This window comes from Cydia pomonella, chromosome 4, assembly GCF_033807575.1.
Source record: "Cydia pomonella isolate Wapato2018A chromosome 4, ilCydPomo1, whole genome shotgun sequence".
NCBI classification, from domain to species: domain Eukaryota; kingdom Metazoa; phylum Arthropoda; class Insecta; order Lepidoptera; family Tortricidae; genus Cydia; species Cydia pomonella.
In genome coordinates this window covers 1,353,706-1,379,727 of record NC_084706.1, presented here as the reverse complement: position 1 = coordinate 1,379,727, position 26,022 = coordinate 1,353,706, and the positions used below count along the sequence as shown (strand labels likewise).

At 36.3% G+C, this 26,022-nt stretch overlaps 1 protein-coding gene across 2 annotated transcripts; it reads left to right on the top strand.

Moving 5' to 3' along the window:
- Positions 1 to 24,322, top strand: LOC133516806 (circadian clock-controlled protein daywake-like). Of its 2 annotated transcripts, none has more exons than XM_061849780.1 (5): positions 1 to 157; positions 9,254 to 9,482; positions 14,424 to 14,554; positions 14,996 to 15,145; positions 23,575 to 24,322. In XM_061849780.1, the coding sequence occupies exons 1-5, from the start codon at positions 88 to 90 to the stop codon at positions 23,736 to 23,738; spliced, it is 744 nt and encodes a 247-aa protein (XP_061705764.1). In that variant the 5' UTR covers positions 1 to 87; the 3' UTR covers positions 23,739 to 24,322. The 2 variants fall into 2 exon arrangements, with proteins under 2 accessions (XP_061705764.1, XP_061705765.1); XM_061849781.1 differs by lacking the exon at positions 1 to 157 and adding an exon at positions 7,113 to 7,262.
- The last annotated feature ends 1,700 nt before the right edge of the window (positions 24,323 to 26,022 follow it).

Sequence of the window (26,022 nt, the reverse complement as noted above, 5' to 3'; positions counted from 1 at the left end):
CCATACATAAAGGTGGATCGTCGCGGTTGCGACACAGTCTTCGCGCGGATATCATTGATCGTCGTTGTTCCGAGTGTCATTGCCACGATGATCGCGTATGGAATAATGTTTTTGCTTGCGGTATTTTGCAACGTAAACGGCGAAGACGCGTATTTGCGTAAGTAATTTTGACCGATATTCCATGTGTGCGTTAGATAAAACTTTAGTGAAGATAAGACAAATAAATAATATTTTAGCTTGACTATAATCAAGTTTAATAAAAATAAAATTAAGGTTATAATTAAGGTTAGTAACTGGGGAAGTACCTCCACCTTACAGAAAACAGCAGCCAAATAACACTAGACCCTACTCATAGTGTTGTGTTCCTGCCGGTGAGTAAGGTTGCGAGAACTCCACGAGGGGGGGCGGGTTTAGGGTCGGCAACGCGCATGTAACTCCTATGGAGTTGCAGGCGTACATAGGCTACGGAGACTGCTTACCATCAGGCGCGCCGTATGCTTGTTTGTCACCGACGTAGTATAAAAAAAAAGTTTAGGCCCGATTCGAAGAATGAAATACGATAACGATAAGTTCTGGTTTAGATAAGTTCTCGTTTAGAGTCGTATAACTGTTTGTATGTCGTATAACTGACAGAAGCAGCTCGATTCCGGCAACCAATGTCACTTTGACGTTAGAAATATCGTACATAGATCTTATTGGGATCACAGCAGAAACGAAATAAACGTCAATATTGACATGTCGTTTAGTTCTCGATCTTTTAAAAATCTTTTCAAGATCTTTAAACTTGTCTTAATCATTCTTCGAATCGGGCCCTTTTTAGGTTTAATGCGCTAAATTGTGGTATTGAAATCATAAAATTCATACATTTTACTTTACGATTGGTTAATATTGCAAAGCAGTTAGGATTACGTCTCTCCTTTGGACATATCCAAAGTTAAGGGCAGTGAAACCTAATTTTCTAGTTGAAATCTTATCCGCATAAGGTACTTAATTATAATGTGAGAAACACATAATTTAAATCCCATAAATGTAAGTAACTAGCTGCCGATTTAGTTAGGAATCTAGACGAACGACAGTGGCTCCAACCTGTCCCCGTTTTTTTTCCCCTATATAACAGCAGTTTATAAAATAAAAAGAAAAGTTACATGCACCTAATGTAAACTTTCATTCCCAATTCAATTCAATTTCTTTATTCGTTCATCAGCATCACAGGTATATAAATAGGTGGTCACTTAGTATTCTTAGGAACAGCTATTATGCCTTTTGGCGTATCGCGTATGTAATAATTATTCATTTAACTATATACAATATTTTTTTACAATACTACACACTTTAACGCATTACTTTAATGTTACTTTTTGCCGAATGGGACTATCTAATTTTACCTACACACTTCTGAAGAGAAGCTCAAAGAACCTGAATAACTTGAATAAAACCAGGTAACCTTTTTTGATATTTGGTCTCTTTTTACAACCTTTAATTGTAGGTACCTACAAATTTAGGCTCCGCTAGAAGATGAGCGATGAACGATTTCTGAAATATTTCATAAATTAAATACTTAACTTTGAAATATTTCATGATTGGTAAACAGTGCATGATCTAGACCTAAGTGTTTATGTGTGTGTGTGTGCGTGTCTAATGAAATGAATAACTGTACTTAAATTAAATTAAATAAGCCTGTAATCCACATATGAATCACCTGTAAATACAAATATTAAGTTTTCTTATTATAAAACGTCTCTTAGTGTGGTGTGCCTGTCGGCATAGGCCTCTTCTAACTCTTTCCAGTGCTGTCTGTCCAAAGCAACTCTGGTCCAACGGGGTCCTAGAGTAAACTGGATGTCATCTTCCCATCTGGTTATTTAACCAGATAACTGTACTTAGCAGATATGTAATCAAAAGGATGCAGTTTGCGAGAGATTCCTGGATATTCCATTTTTTTGACACACCAGTAGGTTTGACACACCATTTATATGTTGATTTTATTACACGAATAAGTGCCTGTTTAACCTGCGAAAAAAGAAGAGGTGTTTATATGTTTGACTACTATGCGAGTACCTATGACAGTCTGAGACACCGTAGCGGTTTTATTTGAAAACAGGTCTTTAGCGGTCGTTTTTAGACACATTTTTTTATCCGGGTCATCCGTTTCATTTCAATTGGTTTTTATTAATTTTTATTTTCCAATCTGGTTATAAAAAGTTTGATATAATTTATTTCAAATTACTCTTTTCAAAATCTTCATTTTTGAGCGAGCGTTGGCGAAGGTATCCGTTTCCACTTGGGAAAAAATGCTTTCGTATGTACGGGCTTTGTGAGCGGGTTCAGTAGTTAAATATTACATTTTTTAAGCTTATCGCGAGGTCAACAGCTCACAGAGCTACTAGTGACAATGTTTTAAGCAAAAATTTGTAATTATCGGTCTAAAAATATCAACTTATGTTATTGCAATTTTACAACTCTGCTACGCATTACGGATACGAATGCAGTTAGTCCTGAGCCACGCACCCATGTGTCTTAACTAGACGTTGAGGAACTTCCGACAATCAATAGCGGAATAATTTTACGATTTTAGTGAAATTGATAGATAGATAGATAGAATACTCTTTATTGGCACACCTCTGTAAAAACATACAAGAAAAATAAACAATTGATTAAATGTAGAGGCAGACAACAGGCGGTCTTATCGCTAAAAAGCGATCTCTTCCAGACAACCTTTGGGTAGCGGAAATAGAGAAGTTATCGAAAAAGTAGGTGTTGCTAAACCGTTATGAAGCCTACATTCACACACACAATTACAGTGAATAAACATACACATATAAGGAATACAAATAGACATACATAAACATACATATTAATATATATAAAATTAACCGAAACATAGCTAAATATGACAGCAGCATGTCAGCCACAGAGTAAAAATAACTATGTACTATATAAACACTAAGGTACGGAAGGTGGAGATAAGGAACGAAATCTCCATGTACCAAAAAGTGTCATCAAAAAACTTTAAATAGGTGGCGCTACAATACCTAGAGTACTTGAACAAAAAAATCAAATCATAGACAGCGCAATTCACTCCGTCAATAACGCCTAGGTTCTTAGCTACTCTAGCGCTAGTCTGGGGAGATTTGGAACTATTATTTATAGCTGACAGCTGGACACTTTTTCAACAGTTCTACCATAAGAGATGCCACTCCTCTTAATTCCACACTCCATACACTAAGGGAGAGATAAATAATGTTCTTTGAGTAATTTTTTAAACACAGCAAGAGATGATTATAGGTGTTTACTATAATATATAATAAAAATGCATAGGTTACAACTTATATTCAATTTAAGTATAAGCATTTTAGAGCTGTAGACGCTGCCCATACCTAATAGATACTTAATTATGTACATTTGTGACCGCTGCCGGCAGAACGTCCCACTTTGTCGCTTGCCATAAGGACGCCTTGACTGATTACTCGTATAAAGACACTAGCAAATCTAGTCCTTATGGCAAGCGATAAAGTGTCTATGTCAAGTTCTGACAGTGAACCCTAAGGAGGTTATTAAGAAAGCTTGGCAGCCTCTAACAAACCTCTGTTAAATCTTGTCTCTTTCTAACGAAGGAAATGTCAAAATGACAGATAGGGACAAAGGATTATCAACGGTTTCTTAGATTTGACCAACGTTTGTGAATAATTGAATAAAAGTGGAAGTATCAGATTTTTTTTGTCTCACATTATCTAGGAACATAATATTTTTTTATTTTATTTGTTTAGCTCACAAAACAACAGTTCAGATTTTTTTTTCTTTTTTTTTATGACTAAAACGTAATTTTATGACGATGAACTATTTTAACTATTCCAGACATACATTAATTTAATTTAATTAATTTTTAATTTAAATTCATAAACAAACTTGTACAAAAGAATTCTTATAACTAATTCTAGACTATAACTCTAAATATGTGCGCAGAAGGATAAGGACATATAAATTATAATGTATCGCTAGAGAGGTGGAATATAATTGGAATATTGAATATACTGATATAAAATAATAATATATCCTCGAAATTGTAAATAATGAATTGACATTGAAATTTTATAGTTGCAATCATTAAAAACCGGTCAGGACGTAAGCTATAGCTTCGTTCTGACATTTTGAATGCCAAACACAGGTTATGTATTTATATCTCAGCCACTAAAATAAGGGTTCCGTTTAGATTAATTCTCATTTGTTTAAATTTACTATTTTTATTCATTAATTCAATTCTTTAAAAAAATGCACTTAAATCATAAATAAATAATTGCTTTATATTAAGTAGGTAAGGATTTTTTAATCCACGGTATTTAATTTCAATATTTATATTTTTATTTCTCGCGATTAATTTAACGTTTCCATATGTGTGCGGTGGTAAAATATCGAGGGTTCAAACCTCGGTCGCGCCGTATAGAGCAGGAAAATTCGTTCTCGAGAAAAATGCAAAAAGTTAACTAATAATTCAGTCAGGATATATCATACACAGACGAGAGGTAAATAAGACTTGGCTAAGTAATTTAAAAAAATCACACGTATTGTTACGTGATTAGTTAGATGACAATGGCATGGAAATCAATTTCCTCGTAGTCCGTCAAGGTTTCAGTTCCCGTCTCGTGGGGCTACATGGAACCTGTGGGGGTTTTTTAATGGGTTTATATTGGTACAAACTGACGCCAATGTCTGTCAGGGGTCTGTGGCATCGTAGCTCTCAAACGGATGGACCGATTTCGATGCGGTTTTTTTTACGCGAATTTAATCGTATGGCATATTCTACATCATTGGATTAATAAATCGTCAAAATTAATAGAAATTATAAATACAGAATTATTTTTACGCGAAAAGGAGTTTCTTTGCGGTGGTTCTTAGCTATGTTTGATAAAAAATCTTCCAAAATGATGTACAGTCAGCGTCAAATACTTTGTAGCAGTCAAAGTGGCCAAATAGTTCGGTACACCATACTAAATATATGGTGTACCGAACTATTTGGCTACTTTGGTTGCTAAAAAGTATTTGACGCTGACTGTACCAAGTCATTTTGGCATACTTTTTTATTTTATTTAAAAACCTGAAATAATAATTAAAAACCTCCTACGCAAAGACTGAACAATGTCAAAGTCACTATATTGATGATATTCTTTATTCAAATAGGCCTAGCAACAAGCACTTTTAAATCGTCAAATTTTACAAATATCATCTTAATTTAAATATCAGAGCAATTTATTGATGCAGTTATTATTGTTCTCAAAAAACATTGAATTATTATACATATGGCAAACTTAATAATAATAATTTCACAAAAGGAAGGAAGAAAGGAGGAAAGGAAAGGAGAGCTCAACGAGGGGGGTGGGGTTAGGGTCGGCAACGCGCATGTAACTCCTCTGGAGTTGCAGGTGTACATAGGCTACGGAGACTGCTTAACATCAGGCAGGCCGTATGCTTGTTTGCCACCGACGTAGTAAAAAAAAAAAAAGGATCGTCAAACACCAAAATTGTATTGTAATTGTAACAATTAAAAACAACCCTTAAAAGGTAAGAAAATAAGTATCTTTATCGATTTTTTGTTAAGATTTATCCATAAGTAGGTACACAAACTTTAAATATCCATTCTGAACTTAGCGGTATGGGTCCCGGAAAAAAAGTCTACATTCCAAATTTCACTCCCTTAGGGGATGAAATTCGGAATTTAAACTATCCTTATGTCCTTGCCCAGGACTCAACCTATATTCATACCAAATCTCATCAAAATCGGTTCAGCGGTTTAAGCGTGAAGAGGTAACGGACAGACAAACAGACAGAGTTACTTTCGCATAGTAGTAGTTTTAGCATATTCGAAGGGATCTGGTTGGATGGTAATTCCATACACCATTTGACTAATATATTTAAATAAAGGTGACATACAGACGACGAAACTGACCAATTCTGTGATGATATAAATTATCAAAGTGCGAATTGATTTTGTTTGTAACTTTAATAAGGCAATGACTATGAATACTTTAAACCAATAATTTCCGTAGGCACAGGTATAATATGTTATCTATGTAGGTATGTAAACAGTTTTTGTACATACTTAACGTCTGGTGAAGATACAATAAAACAAAATGTATGCAATGTGCAAAGAGGAAATTATATGCACGCCGTATTTAACCCATTCAGCGCTAATCATGACGTTTTGCCTCTACGAAGCATTTCCGCTACATACCGGGAAACCCATGTTATAATCACAAATACGTTCGGGCTCCTCTAGATACGATATGGCTGATTTTTTATTTGTAAAATATGCCACAAAAGATACGTAATATCCTCATATCTAACACCAAAAAAGCAATTTTGAAAATAATGTCATTTTGTTTTTTATTTCAATATTACAAAGTGACACAGTTCTACTTCAGTACATAAATTGGACTGAATTGGAGACTTATGGAACTTTACTGCAGATACGGTACATACTAACCATAAAATGATACGGAATATCCATATATACCCAAAATTATGGCTCGATCGACCAAATGTATGAATGTCCATGATCTGCCGCTCGCCGCCCCGCCGGTCGCGTGTGTCCAGTCCGCAGCGCAGCCTAAGGATTTTTGGTACCTAAGCGGATAGAAGTGGTTGTGTTCCCAGTTGTCCTCGTCCCGCGTGACCGCCGCCATACATCAGGCGGTGACAAATGGGAACTATTTATATGAAAACCTATTACCATCTGTGCCCAGCGGGGACAAACAGGAACACATTTCAAAGTGGGATACGAAGATCGTATACCTAATGCGATTACCGTTCTACATAGGCGGTCGAAATCGCAAGCAAATTCTAACTATTAGTATTACATACTTGCATAGATGTACCCATAGATATAACATAACTCGGAAACTATTCTAGGTACTTATTACAAGTAAATCGTAAAAATATATTATTACCATACCACAAAGTTCAAGCAATGATCATAAATAGGAATTGCTTGTGAACCGGTAGGTAATAGCCTATTATTGTACAGTAGGACTTGTTATATAATGTAGGTATGTATATGTACTTGGGGTAAACTCAACGGGGTATTTCCTTCTATAAAATGAGTTGTTAAATAAACGCCGTACGAACAACACCGTGTTCTGTTACTTCATCCCTCAACAAGCCCCGCATACACAAAAAATCATTGAAATCAACTACATATTTGACGACCAGTGTGGCCTAGTGGATAGTGACCCTGCCTACGAAGCAGATGGTCTCGGGTTCAAATCCTGGTAAGAGCATTTATTTGTGTGATCAGCATGGATGTTTGAATGTTTGTTTCCTGAGTCATGAGTGTTTTTTTATGTATTTAAGTATTTATAAATATTTATATATTATATATATCGTTGTCTAAGTACCCTCAACACAAGCCTTATTGAGCTTACTGTGGGACTTAGTCAATTTGTGTAATTGTTCAGTTACGCCTTAATAATATACTTTCTGTATTCACTGTGGCAACACCATGTCACAGTTGACATTCAAATATTCAAAAAATAAACTGTTGCCCTGTCATACAGTTGACAGAGCCAGTGTGTCACGAACCTACCACTAGATCACATCGTTCCGCTATTCTCGTTATTATTTTCGCGTTGACCCAAAGCACTACTACCAGTAACATTATTAGCACATATTTAGTATCAGTGTTGTGTAGCCGAAGGACGCCGTGCACATCCGTGAAGTGGAAAATCCGAGGTCTAAGTTGGATGACTCAAGGTAACGGTTCTAAGCTTACTTCTAGCTTGCGACAAAGGACAGCCGGAATCGCCACCAGCGGTCTTCAGCGGCGACCGACGATTTCACTCCACAACTCCCGGACTGGAAGGTAACTCCGCCCTACACTGTTCTTTTACACTCAAGCTCAACTCAGTAATTTAATTTTATCGCAACACAACTTTCTTGCTCAACCGACCCCTAAATTTCATTCCCTATCGCCCCCCTTTTTCGAACTACAGTCCACTCTCTCGCTATTGAACAGTAATAATGTCCTATAATATTTATTTATTTACATATAACTTATAGCTCCTATTGATGTATTTACATATATATCATTGTAACTCGAATATTTATAAATAGATAGATGCGTTGAATCATTTTATATTTCTTATAGAAAAATCATTGAGAAGGATGATGATAGATACGGGTTCGTGCAATAATAGCACGTAACGTAATTGCAAACACTTAGGATGGATTAAATTATTGTCGGATATAATATTACTTTTTACCTCGACGTGATTATTAATGCTAATGCTAAATAAAGCATTAAGGTACGGCTAGTCACTTTAAGTGGGTCCACAACTCAAAGCAAGTATACTACAGACTTTATTTATTTTATTCATTTTTCAGTTATTATTTATTTATTTATTTTTATTTATTTATTTATTTTTATTTATTTATTTATTTTTATTTATTTATTTATTTTTATTTATTATTTATTTTATTCAGGTCAGTGCGCCTAAATTCGCTTGTGGGAAATTCCGTACACGAGCGTTTTTTTTTTCTTATTCTTTTCAACCATAAGCACACCTTGTTTTGACTGCTGACGCTAAAAGCATTTTTTTTTTGTTTTTTTTTTCCTTTTTTGAACACTCCTGTACATAAAACGTAATTTTTATTAATAAACACATAACCTAAAATTAATTAAAAAGTTTTAGTTTTATTTGGGGGTAGCCTCTCGAATAAATTTTTTTAATTTTTCGATGTCAATCAATAGGTATGTCCAAACTAGACCTCAAAGTGGCAATACCGCAGTAAAAAATGTGTCTTGTACCGACTTATGGCGAAAGAATGAGTTCGAAAAACATTTAATTATCTCTGAAACTAGGCCTAATCCAGAAAATTTTATATGACATTTTAGTTTCTAAATATTACCAGGAATGCTTAGTTAAAATGTCTCGCAATGCTCACGGGCACCTTGTATAAATATGTATATTGTGTATGTATAAGAAAAACCTGTGTGGCAGTTCCGACGTATGACTAGAGTTTACTCCTTACGAACGATTATAAAATATATTACGTATAAAACTTAAGATCAAAACTCCGGAAATTTACAGCGTCGCTTAGCTAACAATACCGCACAAATCAAAAATTGGCCATGTCAACGTACGTTTGATTTACTCCCGATAAATTTTCATTCCCCGGGCTTATATATGAAAATTGATTATATATGAAATTAAGGAGTAAACAGCAAAAATAAATAATTTTAACGACTAATCTTTACTTCCAGCATCGTACATCAAACAATGCAGCTACAACGACCCCGACTTCGCGGCGTGCGTGCGGCAGCAGGTGGTGCAGTCACTGCCGCAGTTCACCAAGGGCATCCCGGAGCTGGGGGTGCCTTCCATAGACCCCATCGACCTGGACGACATCATCATAGACGGGAACGGGCTGAAGCTGTCCTTAAAGAAGGCGCAGATGCATGGTCTTAGCACCGTCCAAGTAACAGATCTAAAGTAAGGATAATTTTCTACATTATACTTATATGTAGTTATAAACCCCCTTATTAGACAATTAGTTGACTACACACCTAATCCGGTTCAGAAGAGCGAAAAGAAATGCCCTAACAACAGGCCAATTCGGATGTGTACTTGACATCAAAACGATGTCTAAATGATGTCAGTAAGTTATCATTCGCGTACACTTGTCCGACTATCCGTAGGTATATTTGCGCGAGCGAAACAAATGATAACACCGCGGCTTACGTGGGCGATGACTCGCGAATGTGACGCGGCGCGCCGCGGCGGCCCAACGGCATTCGGAGATCGCCCACGTAGGACACTTCCTTAGGTATCAAAGGTTTGAATTCACCCGCGCCGCGCCACGCCGCGCCGCTTCGCGTTCGAGTTATTCGCTCAGCCGGCCTAGCCAAGGTGACAATCGCTATCGCTTCGACAACGAATCGCTTGGTGTCTCTCTATCACTCTTCCATATTAGTGCGACAGTGACAGTTGCGATTCGATCGCTACGGAGCGTAAGCGATTTGTACGTTGGCTAAGACACTGCCTAACTTATTGGCATTATTATTAGACATTGTTTTAATGTCCAGTGCACATTTGAATTGGCCTCACAATCAAAATTATTCAAAGGAAAATTATATGCTCGAATCGACGAAGACCGGTATATTCCCACTAAGCGGTTCCCACAAGGCATAACTTACGATAATTATTACTAATGTGACAAATGAGGAATTTGATTAAATACTTAAAAAGTCCAACAACTTTAAAGAAATGGGTGCTGCCTTTTCTGTACCATCCTGAGATCCACTAATTAGGAAATAACGGGAGGATTAATCTGTTTTATTTTGTGCCAGTCCAATTTTAAGTTTGGGAGTTATAACCGCATAAAGCCCAATGTGAATAACAATGTACCCGTACACTCCGCTGCAATTCGAATTGAACCTTTCACAAACCAAATGAAGTATTACGGTCATCATCAGATCGGACCGGCCAAGGTGTTTTCATATATCCGAACACATTTTTATTGTCAAGGCGCTAGGGTGCGTGTTCAGATATTTTGATATATCTGATGGCGACTGTATTTTTTTTGTTTCATTGTTTTCTGAAACAAACAAAAATCCCAATTTACTATATTGATAATTATTTATATTTTTATAGCACAATACATGAAGGTATAGGTAAATGGCCGACTTAATGCCTTAAGGCATTCTCTAACAGTCACCAGGAAGATTTTTTTTAGATTTATATGTAGGTGCAGTGCGAAATTCCCAGTTTTCTTATCCATAATATTATGTGGCGGTTCGGCTCGTTACAAGCAGTCAATGAGGCTTGACCTTTCAATGATTATGTGCCCTCAGTACCTACTCAATTACGTTTAAATTAGGGTGTATTTTTCTTGATACAACATTGTTGTAAATTATAGGAAATTATGTATTTAGCTCATAAGCAATTAGGTTTACTGTAGTGTACCTAAATTAGATGCAGCAAACGGAACATTGATTTCCGTTGCCGATATTCATGAAATAATAGTTATTCTTATTTGTTTTACAAGAGGCCAAAGTTGTTGTTTTATCCTTCGTGCTAATATTGATAATCGAGCAAGTGAAATATTACTATATTGAACCTCGAGCGTAGCGAGTGATTCGAAAAATCGAATCTTGAGCGTTCCGAAGGTTGCAAAGGCAGGAGGGTTAAACAAACTTTGCTACCAAGTGGTACACAAAAATCACCACACCAACGCAACGCGAGGAAAATACAAACCTGAAACACGTTACAAATTAAATTCAAATGAACCCTATTATATATTTATCATTAATTATTTCAAAATCAATTCTACCAACCAACACGACGAATCAACTCAAAATTTTCATCAACTTACTTTGCCACTCTTGTAGATAAAATGAAATTTTATTACCAGGGGAGTGGCCAACGTGCCAATCGTTTACGGTCCGTAGCGAACGAAACGAAACGGTCACTGTCGCACTAATATGGAAGAGTTATGAGAGAGATAACAGAGCGTCCTTAACAAAATGCCACTTTCATAAATTTGTGTTTTTTCTGCTCAGACTCGATCCTAATGGGTTAAAAAAATGTTTCATGGTTATTTTCCTATTGGAAAGTTTGTGATTGAAAAATGTATAAAAATATTGGGTCACTTTTTTTCTCCTACAAGGATGAAATGGGCTCGCGATCCTGACTAGTGGCTGACACAAAAGTGGCAAAAAAATACATGAAAAAAGTGGTAAAAGAAACGCTCAACTACGCTACGCTACGGAGCGTTAACGATTGGCACTTTAGCTAAGAACTCTGTTTGAAGGATAAAAATATATTTTACGAACTGTTCAGATTCATAGTTTTATTTGCTTACTCATGGTATTAACAATAGGTATTCAATAATAATAATACAACAGAACTACATGTTTAGTCATAAAGACATGCAAATATTATGTAAATGCATGTGTGTCGCATGCATTATATTAAATTAATTAACATCTAGGTACTTACTAACTAGGTAAGCTTATAACTATGAATATAATTGTCATTTAGATATTCCTGAATGGTGTAGTAGGCCTAGGATGCCAAAAAAATATATAATGCAATTTTAAATTCATGAACGTTTTCTAGTTTTAAAATATTAACTGGCAATTTATTGAATATTCGTGTTGCCATACCAAATATACTTTTTGATAAAAAAGCGGTTCTGGAAGATTTATAATTAATTTTCCCCTGGTGCCGCAAATTATTGAGTGTGGTGAACTGGTTCATATTATATTTAACACACATTGATATTTCGTACACATACAAACATGGTAGAGTCAATATTTTGAGTTTTATGAAAAATTCTTTGCATAATTCTATGGTTCGAATACCGCATGCGCATACTGATCTTAAACATTTCTTTTGATTTCCCCAAAACATTACACCGTATCTTAAAATAGCCGTTACATGTGCATGGTAAACAGTTGGCACTGCTGTTTGATCTACAACTTCCTTAAATTATACAATGCATAACGAAATTGATTCAGTTTCCTACATATATTTTCATTCTGAATTTTCCATGTCAAATTATTGTCTAAGCTTAATCCTTAAAATTGTGAACAATCAGTTTCATTAATTGTTGATTTTGATAAGTTATAATTAAATCAGGTATATGCTTGGTTCGTAATTTAAAGTTTATAATATTCGTGACTGTTTAATATTGCTCTGGAGTAAATTCATGTCAGTTTCTGTAAATATAACTGTGCTGTCATCGGCAAACAATACCATTGAGTGATTTATAGCTCTAGGCAAATCGTTATTATACGCCAGGAATAGAAGCGGGCCTAAAACACTACCCTGTGGTACGCCTTAGCTTATTTCTCTATAGCCAGATGTTTTCATATATACCCGATCGATTTGGATACATTGTTTACGTCCAATTAATTCAATGTTATTTAAGAAGGTTATGAACATTGCCTCGTACTCCGATATAGTTTGACAAAAGTATGCGGTGATCGACGAAGTCAAAGGCTTTGGATTAAATTATTTATACTGAATTCAAAAGACATCCTGACGTTCCGGACTCTTTACAGCGTTTGTGGTCAACAGATTGAAACGGGCTCGAGACCTTATTTTTTAAAATAGCACGTAGAATTTTTGTTCATTTTCCATTCTGTCTAGCTAATCCAATTTGTCAGTAGTTAAATAAGACCAAAAAACTATACTATTATAATTACTCTGTTATGAATTGAGACAGTTCCTGGCCAAACTCCTACTTAACCGCAAAAGTTTAACATCTAGAATGATATCATGATTAATATGCAGTTGTACTGCCCATGACTGTTTGTCTTCTTAAACTTGTTAGTGGTTACGCAAACTATCGATTCCACATGATTCACAAACAATGAGTAACCAGTCAATCATACAGGTATCGACGTAAATCCACTCCAGTACCCACATTGTATGCAAATAATTGCTCTGCAATATTGTTGTTACGTTATTAAGTAAGCATTAATGAGTAACTCGTGTCATGTACAGTCACGGGCAGTAATTGTTGTGCCATTTAATTAAAAACAGTAAAACATATTTCTTCAATCAATTTAGGGTTTCGTTCTAAAAAGCTACGAAAGAAACCCTTATGGTATTTAAATTAAGCCCAACCAAAAGCGACTTGAATGACACTGTCATAGAGGACCATCATTCGACTCCTCGTCTACGTGTGCAGAATACTTCCTTATCCGACTATATTTAAATTATTTGCTAAAGCTAAATTATAAATAATATATTATAGGACATTATTACACAAATGGACTAAGTCCCACAGTAAGCCTACGAAGCCGATGGTCCCGGGTTCAAATCCTGGTAAGGGCATTTATTCGTGTGATGAGCATGGATATTTGTTCCTGAGTCATGGGTGTTTTATATGTATTTAAGTATTTATAAGTATTTATATATTATATATATCGTTACCCTCAACACAAGCCTTATTGAGCTTACTGTGGGACTTAGTCAATTTGTGTACTAATGTCCTATAATATTAAAATTAATAATATAATATCCTATAAATAATATTAATAACACAAATAAACACCTAAATGTTAAGGTATTATGTTATATGCAATAGTTTCAATAAAATAAAATGCCGGCTCACCATCAGCTAAAGTACAGTAGACTTTTTTAGGGTTTCATTGTTAAATCCGGTTTGGCCATGTCTGCCTGTCCGTCCGCGGTTTTGCTCCGTGATAGTTAGTGTTAGAAAGCTACTTTGGCATGGATACATGAATCATGCATGGCGAAGAACGGTAAAAAAAAATATAAGGTACCTCCCATACAAAATGATAAAAAATATCTTCCGCTTAAACCCAAGTGTCGGGGCTTGTTTGACTAGGCTTAGTAATTATAAAAAATATTGTCCAATATTAAAAAAAAATTAAAATAAATTTGTTTCTTTTGTTCCAGAGTAAACTTGAAGGACGAGAGTTTTACCTTGAAATTTATTGCCAATATGAGTGTCTCAGGCGTATACAATATCGATGGGCGCATCCTAGTGCTGCCCATAAAGGGAGATGGTGACTGCTTGATTTTAGTGGGTAAGGATATTTGTTAAAGTTGATATCAGACGATTCATTTTGTATTAGTTTCGTGTTTCATTTAGCATCTTTCACCAAATATGACGCGTTTGAACACAAAGTGAACCAAAAATGAAGAATAAATTCATTGGTGAAACGATCCAACAATGTTAGATATTTTCATTCTTCATCATTCACTCGCACTCGAATGAACAAAAAAAAATTGGTAAGTACGTAGTATATACCTAGTTCTTGAAATTTTATTTTAGCCATTCGCAGATTTATCGTCGGTTATTTCACTTATTTTTGTCAGCAATGCATTTGACTTATTTTTTTTATATTAAGCCCAACCAAAAGGGACTTGAAGGAATTATCATAGGGACCATCATACGTTTTAATCATCATCGGGAGTATAAATTTATTTTTTACTGATGCTATCTAATCTAATTATTCCTCTCACAGATAACACTGAAGTAGAAATAAGCAGCAAGTTGACTCCTGTAAAGGGCAAGAACGGGGAACACTTGAAACTGGTCACTCCGAACTATAAGTACCAGATAGAGAAGACCACCTTCCAATTCAAGAACCTGTTTAACGGCAACAAGGAATTATGTAAGTAAATTGCAGTTTTATTGAGATGTAATTGCTTTTTACTCGACTAATATGTCGCACGAGGCTAATTATAAACTGTTTAATAAGCACAGTACAATGTGCGTAGCCAACGTGCCAATTAACGTCCCGTGGCCAACGAAACGCAACTGTCACTGTCGCAAGTGTCGCACTAATATGTAGGAGTGATAGAGAGAAATGACTACGCTACGCTACGGAACGTTGACGATTGGTACGTTGGCTAAGTACCCTGTTCTATTCTAGGTACAGACAGAGTAGTATCCTCAAATAATTAAATAACGCAAAAAACAAGTGCATAACTTCACCTGCTTTTTACACGACCACGATACAAAGAGCACTGGGGGCCTAGCCAAGATAACAATCGTCCAGACAGCTACAGAGATAATAATAATAAATAATAATAACCCACGGACCCGAGTACTCCCGAGAGTCGATCAGGGTCTCCGTCTTTGGCGTGTCTTCATCGGTCGGAGTGGACCTCAAGGGGACCCGCAGGACTCTCAGCTCTGGCTTGCCTTCATTGGCCGTCCAGAGAGGAGTCGTTAGAGCTAAATGCTCCATGGGTGGAAGTGAAAACTTGCATAAGACGCGAGTTGGCACAGTGGCTGTTATCAGCCACTGGGTAGAAAGCGGCGTATACCTCTCGACACCCCTGAGCCGCTCACACCGGTGTTGCTCCTGGTCGTTTTCACGACGGCATTTTCAGGGGCCCATCTAGTGGGCGGCGAGTCACCGCCTGCCTCGATAACTAGTAAAAACATTGTTATGGTAGGTGTCCGGACGTCTTTGCAATAACCCAGTCTCATTGTCCTCCCAAACTTCAATCCATAGACCGTTTTACTGTTCACTTTACTACAATAGTCCCAATGCCTGTTGCGACCGGTTCATGGGTGTCTATTGTTGCGCCCGTGAACGGGTTCCAGCAGGCGTTCTACATGATATTAAAGCTCTCCAAGAGGCCTCTACGTGTTGGATCTGTATCCCCACGCAAGCCTATCAAAAGACCGGGATTTATAGGCCCGTGAAATCCAAGGAGATACAATAATAATAAAACATAAATATTATAGGGACATTCTTGCACAAATTGACTAAGTCTCACGGTAAGCCAAAAAGGATTGTGTTATGGGTACTCAGACAACGATATCTATAATATACAAATACTTAAATACTTAGAAAACATCCATAGACCTGCTCACTACCCACTAGACCAGACCGTTCGTCAAAGTAACTAGAGATAACTGACCCCCTGATTGAAAAGAAAAAAATGTACAGGATGGGATAACAGATGGATTATTAAGTTTATTATTAAGTTAAGAGATTATTTTCAACTTGCGTTTTCTACTCGTTCCAACCATTGTCATCTTGGCTAGGTCCCCTAGCTTTGATTAACCTAGATTCGTGTGAATCAGCAGTCCTTATTTCCGAGATATGATTTACGAACATAACATTCTAAGGGCCAGTTGCACCGACCACATTTGATTGACTGATCATCATCACGCAGCAGTCGCAGCACTAGACTATGTAATTTCACATACCAAAAAATTTTGTGCAACAGACTAAATGTTTGGAGATAAGCTTCTTTTACCACGGGCTAAGTACATTACATTGTTCGATCAACTCTCGCTCGATCTCAAGAGCAATTATAATCAGATTGTGGATTGTAAACAATAATAGGTCTAGCAGGAAACGTCATTCTTAAGTCTGTTTATTAGGTAGTTACTGATCATTATTTCTATTGTTTAGTACCTCTAGGTACTAAAATGAAGTGCAATCAACTTCAGGTAATCGGCCGAGTGTGAATCGGAGAGTAACTCAGAGCTCAACGAGGGGGGGCGGGTTTAGGGTCGGCAACGTGCATGTAACTCCTCTGGAGTTGCAGTCGTACATAGGCTACGGAGACCGCTTACTATCAGGCGGGCCGTATGCTTGTTCGCCACCGACGTAGTATAAAAAAAAACTTTACGACAGAAATCATCATTCAATTTTTTTTTATGGAAACGTCTCTTGATTTTTTTATATAGTGAACGCATGTTATTTCTACTAAGAATTACGATCTTTCTTAGTTTTATTTCATGTTGAGTTACATTTTTGTAAGTGCTTGGTATGATGATAAAAGAACGACACTATACGACTTTGACAGAGTGCTTCTAGAATAAAATCTCGCTGTCAAAAAAAAACAACAATGGTGATGTAAACATTGGAATATCGAATACAAAAATATACTTTTATTTAATCATTTTGAGTCACAATTATGGTGGTAACGGAACAGACGGTACCTCTGAATATTTCGAGACAACTTTTTAGGGTTCCGTACCTCAAAAGGAAAAAAACGGAAGCCTTATAGGAACACTCGTGCGTCTGTCTGTCCGTCAGTCACAGCCTATTTGTTCTGAAACTACTGGACCAATTAAATTGAAGTTTGGTATACATATGTAAGTTTGTGACCCAAAGACGGACATGTAACGTAATCAATTTTTTTTTTTAATTAAGTTAAATGAGAAAATTAAAAAACAAAGTTTTGCAAACTAAATCATGTTACATATCGAATGAAAGGGCTGCTATTGTGAGGATCTCAAATATATTTCGTTTATAATTTTAGAATAAACGGTTTAGAAGTTATTCAAGAAAATAGGCAATAAACCATTCCCTCTCTCCTACCTTTACGAGTATGTCCGAAACTACGGGGCTCTAAAATAAAAAATAAAAATACACTAAATAGCTCTTTACCTAAATATGACAGGAAACCCTATTAGAAATCTATAGTTAAGCGTGAGTCGGACTTAATAACAAAGGTGCTGATTTAGGGACACAACCGCAATGGTTTACGTGAAACGTGGTAAGGACAGCTATTTCGAAGGCCGAAACCCGCGATTCGCTTAGAGACGAAGGTCTGAAACGTCCCAAAAAGGCGTAGCTACACGCGAGACTAAATGCCGAGCTGGGGGAGGTTAATGCTTGAGCACTGCCTAACTGTGTCTGAACACAGAACAATAGCACTATTAGTGGCCATGTGCATACTTCCTGCAAATTTCACAAATATCTTAAATGCGAAGGCCGAAGGCCGAGCACCGAATGCCGAAGTCCGAAAGCATCCGAGAGAGGCTCGCCTTTAGCGTTCAAGCGTACGTTGGACTTATGAAAATAATGCGGCTAGGCTTTATTGATTTTACACACAGCCGCAATGATGCCTGTACTATACCTACTATTGATTAGATACTTGTACTATTGATCCGTGTTTGAGCACTAAATTCATGCAGCTATGTCTTCGGCCTTTGCTTTTAGTATTGTACTATTGTTTTGTATTTTATACTGCTATCCCAGCTACTGTGCATCAGTTTTGTACATACATTTTCGCACACATTAGCCTCAAACAAGAGCAATCGTAAAATATCTCTGAAAAATCCCATTTTTAGGGTTCCGTAGCCAAATGGCAAAAAACGGAACCCTTATAGATTCGTCATGTCCGTCTGTCTGTCCGATTATGTCACAGCCATTTTTTTTCCGAAACTATAAGAGCTATACTGTTCAAACTTGGTAAGTAGATGTATTCTATGAACCGCATTAAGATGTTTACACAAAAATAGAAAAAAAAAAGAAAAATTTTGGGGGCTCCCCATACTTAGAACTGAAACTCAAAAAATGTTTTTTCATCAAACCCATACGTGTGGGGTATCTATGGATAGGTCTTTAAAAATGATATTGAGGTTTCTAATATCATTTTTTTCTAAACTGAATAGTTTGCGCGAGAGACACTTCCAAAGTGGTAAAATGTGTGACCCCCCCCCCCCCCCCGTAACTTCTAAAATAACAGAATGAAAAATCTAAAAAAAATATATGATATACATTACCATGCAAACTTCCGAAATGCGAAAATTGGTTTGAACCAGATCTAGTAAGTAGTTTTTTTAAATACGTCGTAAATGGTACGGAACCCTTCATGGGCGAGTCCGACTCGCACTTGGCTGCTTTTATTTTACTGCTTGTCACAATCCCACGTATTTAACTGTTGTAGTAAGCTATCAAATGACAACACTTTTTCCATGGACTGATTGATGCGATCAGTAAGAAAACACCACGCATAAAGTTTATTTTAGTTCCGAATCCGCATGCGTGGTTTCTAGCGCAAAATCGCCATCTCTGTCAGAGGTACATTCGATTCCAAGTTTTTTTTTTATACTACGTCGGTGGCAAACAAGCATACAGCCCGCCTGATGGTAAGCAGTCTCCGTAGCCTATGTACCCCTGCAACTCCAGAGGAGTTACATGCGCGTTGCCGACCCTAACACCCCTCCCTCCCCTCGTTGAGCTCTGGCAACCTTACCCACCGGCAGGAACACAACACTATGAATAGGGTCTAGAGTTATTTGGCTGCGGTTTTCTGTAAGGTAGAGATACTGCCCCAGTTGGGCTCTGCTCTAAATCTGGAATGACATCCGCTGCGCTGTGCCCTACCACACAAAGCGAGATGATATTCACAATGCCCATACCTCTCTTGTGGTCGTAGTTTAAGGACGTACCCGGGTCCAAAATTAATGGTTTCTTTCCTAAACATCGATGTAAAATTTATGCATATAGCTATTATAGTTGTTATTGTTAAGATATAATCCACCGCGCCATAATACTTTTTGTTACATCTGGCTTTTCAAGACGTTTCACTCATGTTTCATTTCCAAAAAAAAAAACATAAAAATTTGCGCGATGTGCCGAGTCCAAGTCACACTTGTTCGGTTTTACTTTTTTTTCTACTATTAGGATAGAAAAATCATTTTGATTTGTGTTTCATAGTTAAATAAAATATCGGCAATATAAATAAGAAACAAGATATTCATATATAGAAGTTTTATATTTCAATGTTCTTAAACTGACGTTTTAATACGTTTATCATATAAATCGAATATGTTTCATAAATGAAGTAAAGTCATTGTATTCAAGTCAAGGCCCTAGTTCTCCTATATTTTTATATGACCTTACCGTAGATACGCCGCCAGGCAGCGTTAATTATCAGTTCTTTAAGAATTACCTACCAGTTTGCGATGAAACAAAAATATTGACGCGGAAATCGTTTCGTACAAGCCCAAGTACATAAAGAATCAAGGCAGTCTTGGTTATTAGCGCGTTATTTTCAAAAAGACAAATTAAGCCTGACTGGGCTGGTTCTGCTTTATCAATTTGAAATGGTTTTCTCGTTTCGATGCGACCCAGTCGTGTTATTACTTATTACCCAACTCACGCACATCAATAAGTGCGAGATGTTTTAGAGCATTTTCACATTGCCCGAACCGATATCGGATATAAGTAAAATGTAAAAGATATGTAATCAATATAGTTTATTCATCAAGTAGGAATATTACAATTGCGCTTATTAACGCCACATTAAGCTATGCCGGCTCTAACCTTACTCCACTTACCCGAGAAGTTATGTTTTTTTTTGTATTTTTTTTTTCATTTAAGACATGATTATGGCTAAATAATTAAAGGTATCGTAAAAAAGGCAGACCATTTCATAGAGCACTCTCTAAAATCTCTACTTATATAATATCAGCCATCCGATATCGGATCGGATTGGCACTTACAATAATTTCAGAATGTCGGGCCAAAGATAGCTGTCGGACCGATTAGTTGTGTTTGTATGCGTATATGTGTAAGCGTAATGTTTGCGGTAGTGTGCGTTACCGCTGAAGGGGCGAGGCGACCCGATATTTGAGATATAGGATCCTGATCCTACATTCGAAATCGGATCGGACAATGTGAAAACGCACTTCTGAGAGAGATGACTCCTGATTGTAACGTCGTGACAAAATAAGTTGATAACCCTATCAAATTGTTAAAACTGAATTTTCCATCGAGGATTCCTTAGGACAGAATACCACATTCCAATATACCTCGTCGAAGATCAATCCTTTTGGTATCAGTAATTTTTTCCTTAATTTAACGAGTTACTGAAAAATAACTTAAGTTTTATTTTTATTACACATTGAAGTTAATTCCTAAGACGCAATGTATTGCGAATTTTGCTATGTTTAAAGCGTGACAAGCAACGTCAAACGTCAAACACACTGATGTCAGAGTACATTGAAAATAATATTCAATTTGAATGAAAAAGTTAAATCCAAAGATTTCATAATTTTTAAAAGTTATTAATCTAAAGTTATATATATATCGTTCTAGGAGTACAATATATGGTTTCTTTATTTGCTCGTGTTACAGGAAACACCCGGTATATTATGCACTTTTGACAGATCTGATGCAGCCCTTTTTATTTTTATTTTAAATATAAAAAGTTTTCAGGGACCTAGTTCTTGAATGGTATAAATCTATTTTTATTATTAGTGTACAGTTCTAAGGTTAAAAATAAAATTTTCCTAAAAATTTTTTTAACAAGACCTTGACTACCTGAGTACCTATTTTCGTTTTCCGTTGATTGATCTATAATTTGCTGAGGTAACAAATAAAACGTTACTATGGTGATATATTTAGATTTTGACCCTTTTAATTTTTATGTAAACGTGTAGGGCTAAGATGGTCGGCTCCTTATCATTTGTCACCATGCCTGTCACGTTCTAACAAGTATGTAAGCGTGAAAGTGACGGGCATGGTGACAAGCGATAAAAATGGAACCATGCTGCCACCGCTTACCTAAAGAGCCGACCATCTTAGCCCAACAGAAACTATCAACAAGAATAACATTACCTATAGAAAAATACCTATTTTTAAGTGACGAAGTGTGTAAGGACATATTTATGGCCATCCACAACCCGTCTAAATGAAAAACAATATAATTAGTTATTTGTTTTACAAGAGGGCAAAGTTGTTATTTAACCGCTCGTGCTAATATTGATACCCGAGCAAGCGAAAGAGTCCAAAATTGAACCACGAGCGTAGCGAGTGGTTCGAGAAGTGGAATCTTGAGCGTTGCGAGGGTTTCAATTCACGAGGGTTAAACAAACTTTGCCTCCGAGTGAAACACAAAATTTTTCAACACACCAACACCAGGAAACTACTAACTATGAGATACTAAAAAAATCAAATGAAATCAAATCCAAATGAACGTAATAAAAAAATAATCATTCAAAATCATCATTTAAAAGTCAATTCTACTAGCTAACATTAAGGAAACAACTCAAAATTTGCATCTGATTACTTTGCCCCACATCTGGATAAAATACAACTTTCTCATTCGTTTTTGAACAATCAAAATAGCCTTTACCAGTTGATGAGGTGAAAAATAATAATATAGCCTATATACGTTCCACTACAGGGCGTAGGCCTCCTCTCATGCGCGAGGAAACGAAATACAATAGTGTAGAATGACTGATGATATGAATTAATCTTTTTGGACAGCGTTAAACACGTAACTAATTTGACAAGCATCTGAATGTTTAACTTTGTGAGTAATGTGAAGGCTGTAAAAGCAATAATGATTACGTTACGTTGGCCTTAAGCTGCTCAAGGCCGGTCAAGGTCTCACAGACGAGTTGACTACCGGTCTTGTTGACGCTGGTGCTGTAAACGTGTTCACCTCGAGTTGGACCCGGGTACGTCCTTAAACTACGTCCAAAAGAGAGGTATGGGCATTGTGAATGTCATCTCCCTTTGTGTGGTAGGGCACAGCCGGTGGATGTCATGTCAACAGCAGAATCAACTCGGGTGATTGCAGATTCGCGAGAGATGGCACTGCTAATAATACTATTAGGAAACAAATTATTTTATGAAAATATTTCAAGTAGAAACACTACTACTTATATAAATTATAAACAAAAATGTTAAAAAAGTGACCAAGGCCTCCAATGCCCTCGGCGAACCACTCGGCCACCCGGGCTATGGCAGCATAAATATTTTGATAAAAAAATAAGTTAATTTGTTTCATAAATATATATATATATATATTTAATTTTAGGCTTTTTCATATTGTATGAAGCCAATCCCTACTTTTTCATTGTTTCCAAGTTTCAGTTAGACATTTGGGAAGGGGAAAAAAAATAACTAAATGCAATATTGCTTCGAGATGCAACAATTACTAGAGATTTTTTGAAGGGCCCGCGCTCGCTTTTCATTGTACAATAGATACGTCTTAATAGGTAGTTTGATTTTATACTTTTTGACGACCAGTTTGGCCTAGTGGGTAGTGTCCCTGCCTACGAAGCCGATGGTCCCGGGTTCAAATCCTGGTAAGGGCATTTATTCGTGTGATGAGCATGGATATATACTCGTGAATCGTGGTTGTTTTCTATGTATTTAAGTATTTATAAATATTTATATATTAGATACATCGTTGTCTAAGTACCCTCAACACAAGCCTTATTGAGCTTACTGTGGGACTTAGTCAATTTTTGTAATAATGTCCTATATTATTTATTTATACTTAGGTTTCTTTGTTTATATACTTACTAACCTGTTTATCTTGTCAACAGCGGACACCATGCATCAGTTTGCGAACGCGAACTGGAAGCAGCTCATGGACGACCTTGCCCCGCCGGTCATCAAGCAAATCGTTCGTACGGGCGTCAAGGCCATCAACAAATTCTTCAGTAAAGTCACCGTTCAACAACTAATTGAGGATTACCCGCATAATTAATTGATTAGGTATAAGGCCTGACCAGATCCGTCCGATCTTTCGTCAGATCTGTCTTTGTTGACGACACTGAGTAAAATAAGGGTAATAGAAGTAAAGTCTAACGGATATGTGACAAATCGTATCTTAGTCCAACATTTTAGTTATTATTTTTAATCTATGTGACGCCATAATGTACCGAATATTTACGGCTAAAACTGTTGCTTCATACATTTTGATGCCTAGTGATTAGACACGGAAGTTTTTCTATGGATGTGATATTTCTATTGCTATTTAGGTAGAGGCATAGAGAAATAAGTACTTTTGCTTGGAGTGCTCACTCACTCCATCATAGGTAAACATCCATTTATAATAAGTTTTAAGCGAGCTTTTCAAAAAAATATTGCTAGTAAGATTTAAGGTAATAAGTATTACATTTTAAGCGAGATTTAAACTTATCAATAATACGTTTTACCATACTTCCCATACACCTTATTATTGATTAAATAAGAAAACTGATTTACGGAGTGAGCACTCTAAGCTTTCTTATTTCTATATGGTACAGTTACCCCCGTAGTAAAAATAAACAGATATTTGTTCTTGAGTAATGGATATTTTCTATGCATTTAAGTATTTATATATTAAGTGATTTCTGGGTCGTGATCCAGAACCACTTTTTCTGAATCTATAAATGATTTACATTATCATACGATAGTATTTGATTGAAAGATAATTAGTTTGATTTTTATTATTTTTCAAGTAAAAATAATCATACGAAGTAATCATGGTCACCCTATGACTTTTGACATACGCTGTATGGAAAGCGACAAGACGTCACATTGAGTAGGGTGACCAAACTGTGTGCAAACATGTTTTTTTCTACTTGTCATCTGAAAAATAATCATAATTATTGGTGATAATAAATAATGAGCAACATCATTAGACTCATCTTTGAATTCTGTGTGATGTCTTGTTCTCTTGCTCCACGACCCCGAAATCACCCTGTATATATCGTTTTCTGAATACCCACAACACAAGCCTTCTTGGCTTACCGTGGGACTTTGTCAGTTTGTGTAAGAATGTCCCTATAATATTTATTTATTGATTTATAATAATAAAGCGACGGCCAGCCAGGACTCACGGCGCACTAAACCCGAAGTGCAGCAATGTAACCATAGTTACATTGCAGTAGTACTCGTCTTAAACTTGATTATTATAATTTAACAATAGCAATAGATATACTAGCGTAAGTAAACTAGGGTTCTAACTAGGGCTTTCATATTTTTAGTACTTACTATAGGTAACTTTTTATTGCAATGTGCGAGGATATGATACCTAATTTTCTTCCTAAGTCATAATAAATAATTGTCGAATGTAAGTTTGACTCATTCTGCGATAATCACGACACGTTGTCATTTTTATCTCTACGAAGCATTTCCTCTACATACCGGGAAACTACGACTACGACGTAGCGTTACAACCGTAGCTTAGCGGTGAATATTTTAAGCGTTGTTTGTTTCCAATGTCGATATCGACGTCCTATTAGTTTATTTAAAGGGAAATAAATGTTAGCTATTAGTGAGCTTTTTAAAATGAATGAGCTGGGGATATTATTTTGTACATAATGTAGATACCTATTATGTGTATATGAATACTTACTTGTAAGTATATATGTGTATTTCATTCGACCTCACAAAATACTGAATGAATCATAAAATGTAATTCATAAAACTTGTTTATTTCAATAATAGTATCCATAAAATAAATATACCTACCAATTGAAAAAAGAAGACCCATTGTAATACGAGTAATATTTTTTTATACAGTATAAAAGTAATATAGTATTTAGTGCTTACTAAGATAAGCAAATTAAATTAAACAAGTTTTATTTCATTCTAAAATTGATTTTCAATAAAAGCTTTTATCGCCGACTGTATTTTTCTTTCAATCATCTTAACTCATGAAGATATCACGAAGAAATCCAAACGCAAATAATTTTATCATCTAGTTTGTGATAGTCATCAAACGAGCAGACGAGCCGTCTGCTGGGAAGCGGTCACCGTCGCCCATGGACATAAGGAACATCCGAGAAGCCACCCTAGAAAACCCTAAATACTCGTTTCTTGAAAAAGCCGTTGTCATAGCGCAAATGAAATACCTCGGGAGGTAACTCATTCCACATTCTGCACGTTCTGGGAAGAAACGAGCGAGATATCCGCTTATTCCTGGTGTGCCATGTATCTTACAACTGGGATTGAGCTCTGCTCTTTTGACGGGAGGTGCTATAATAAACGAATGGCACCAATTT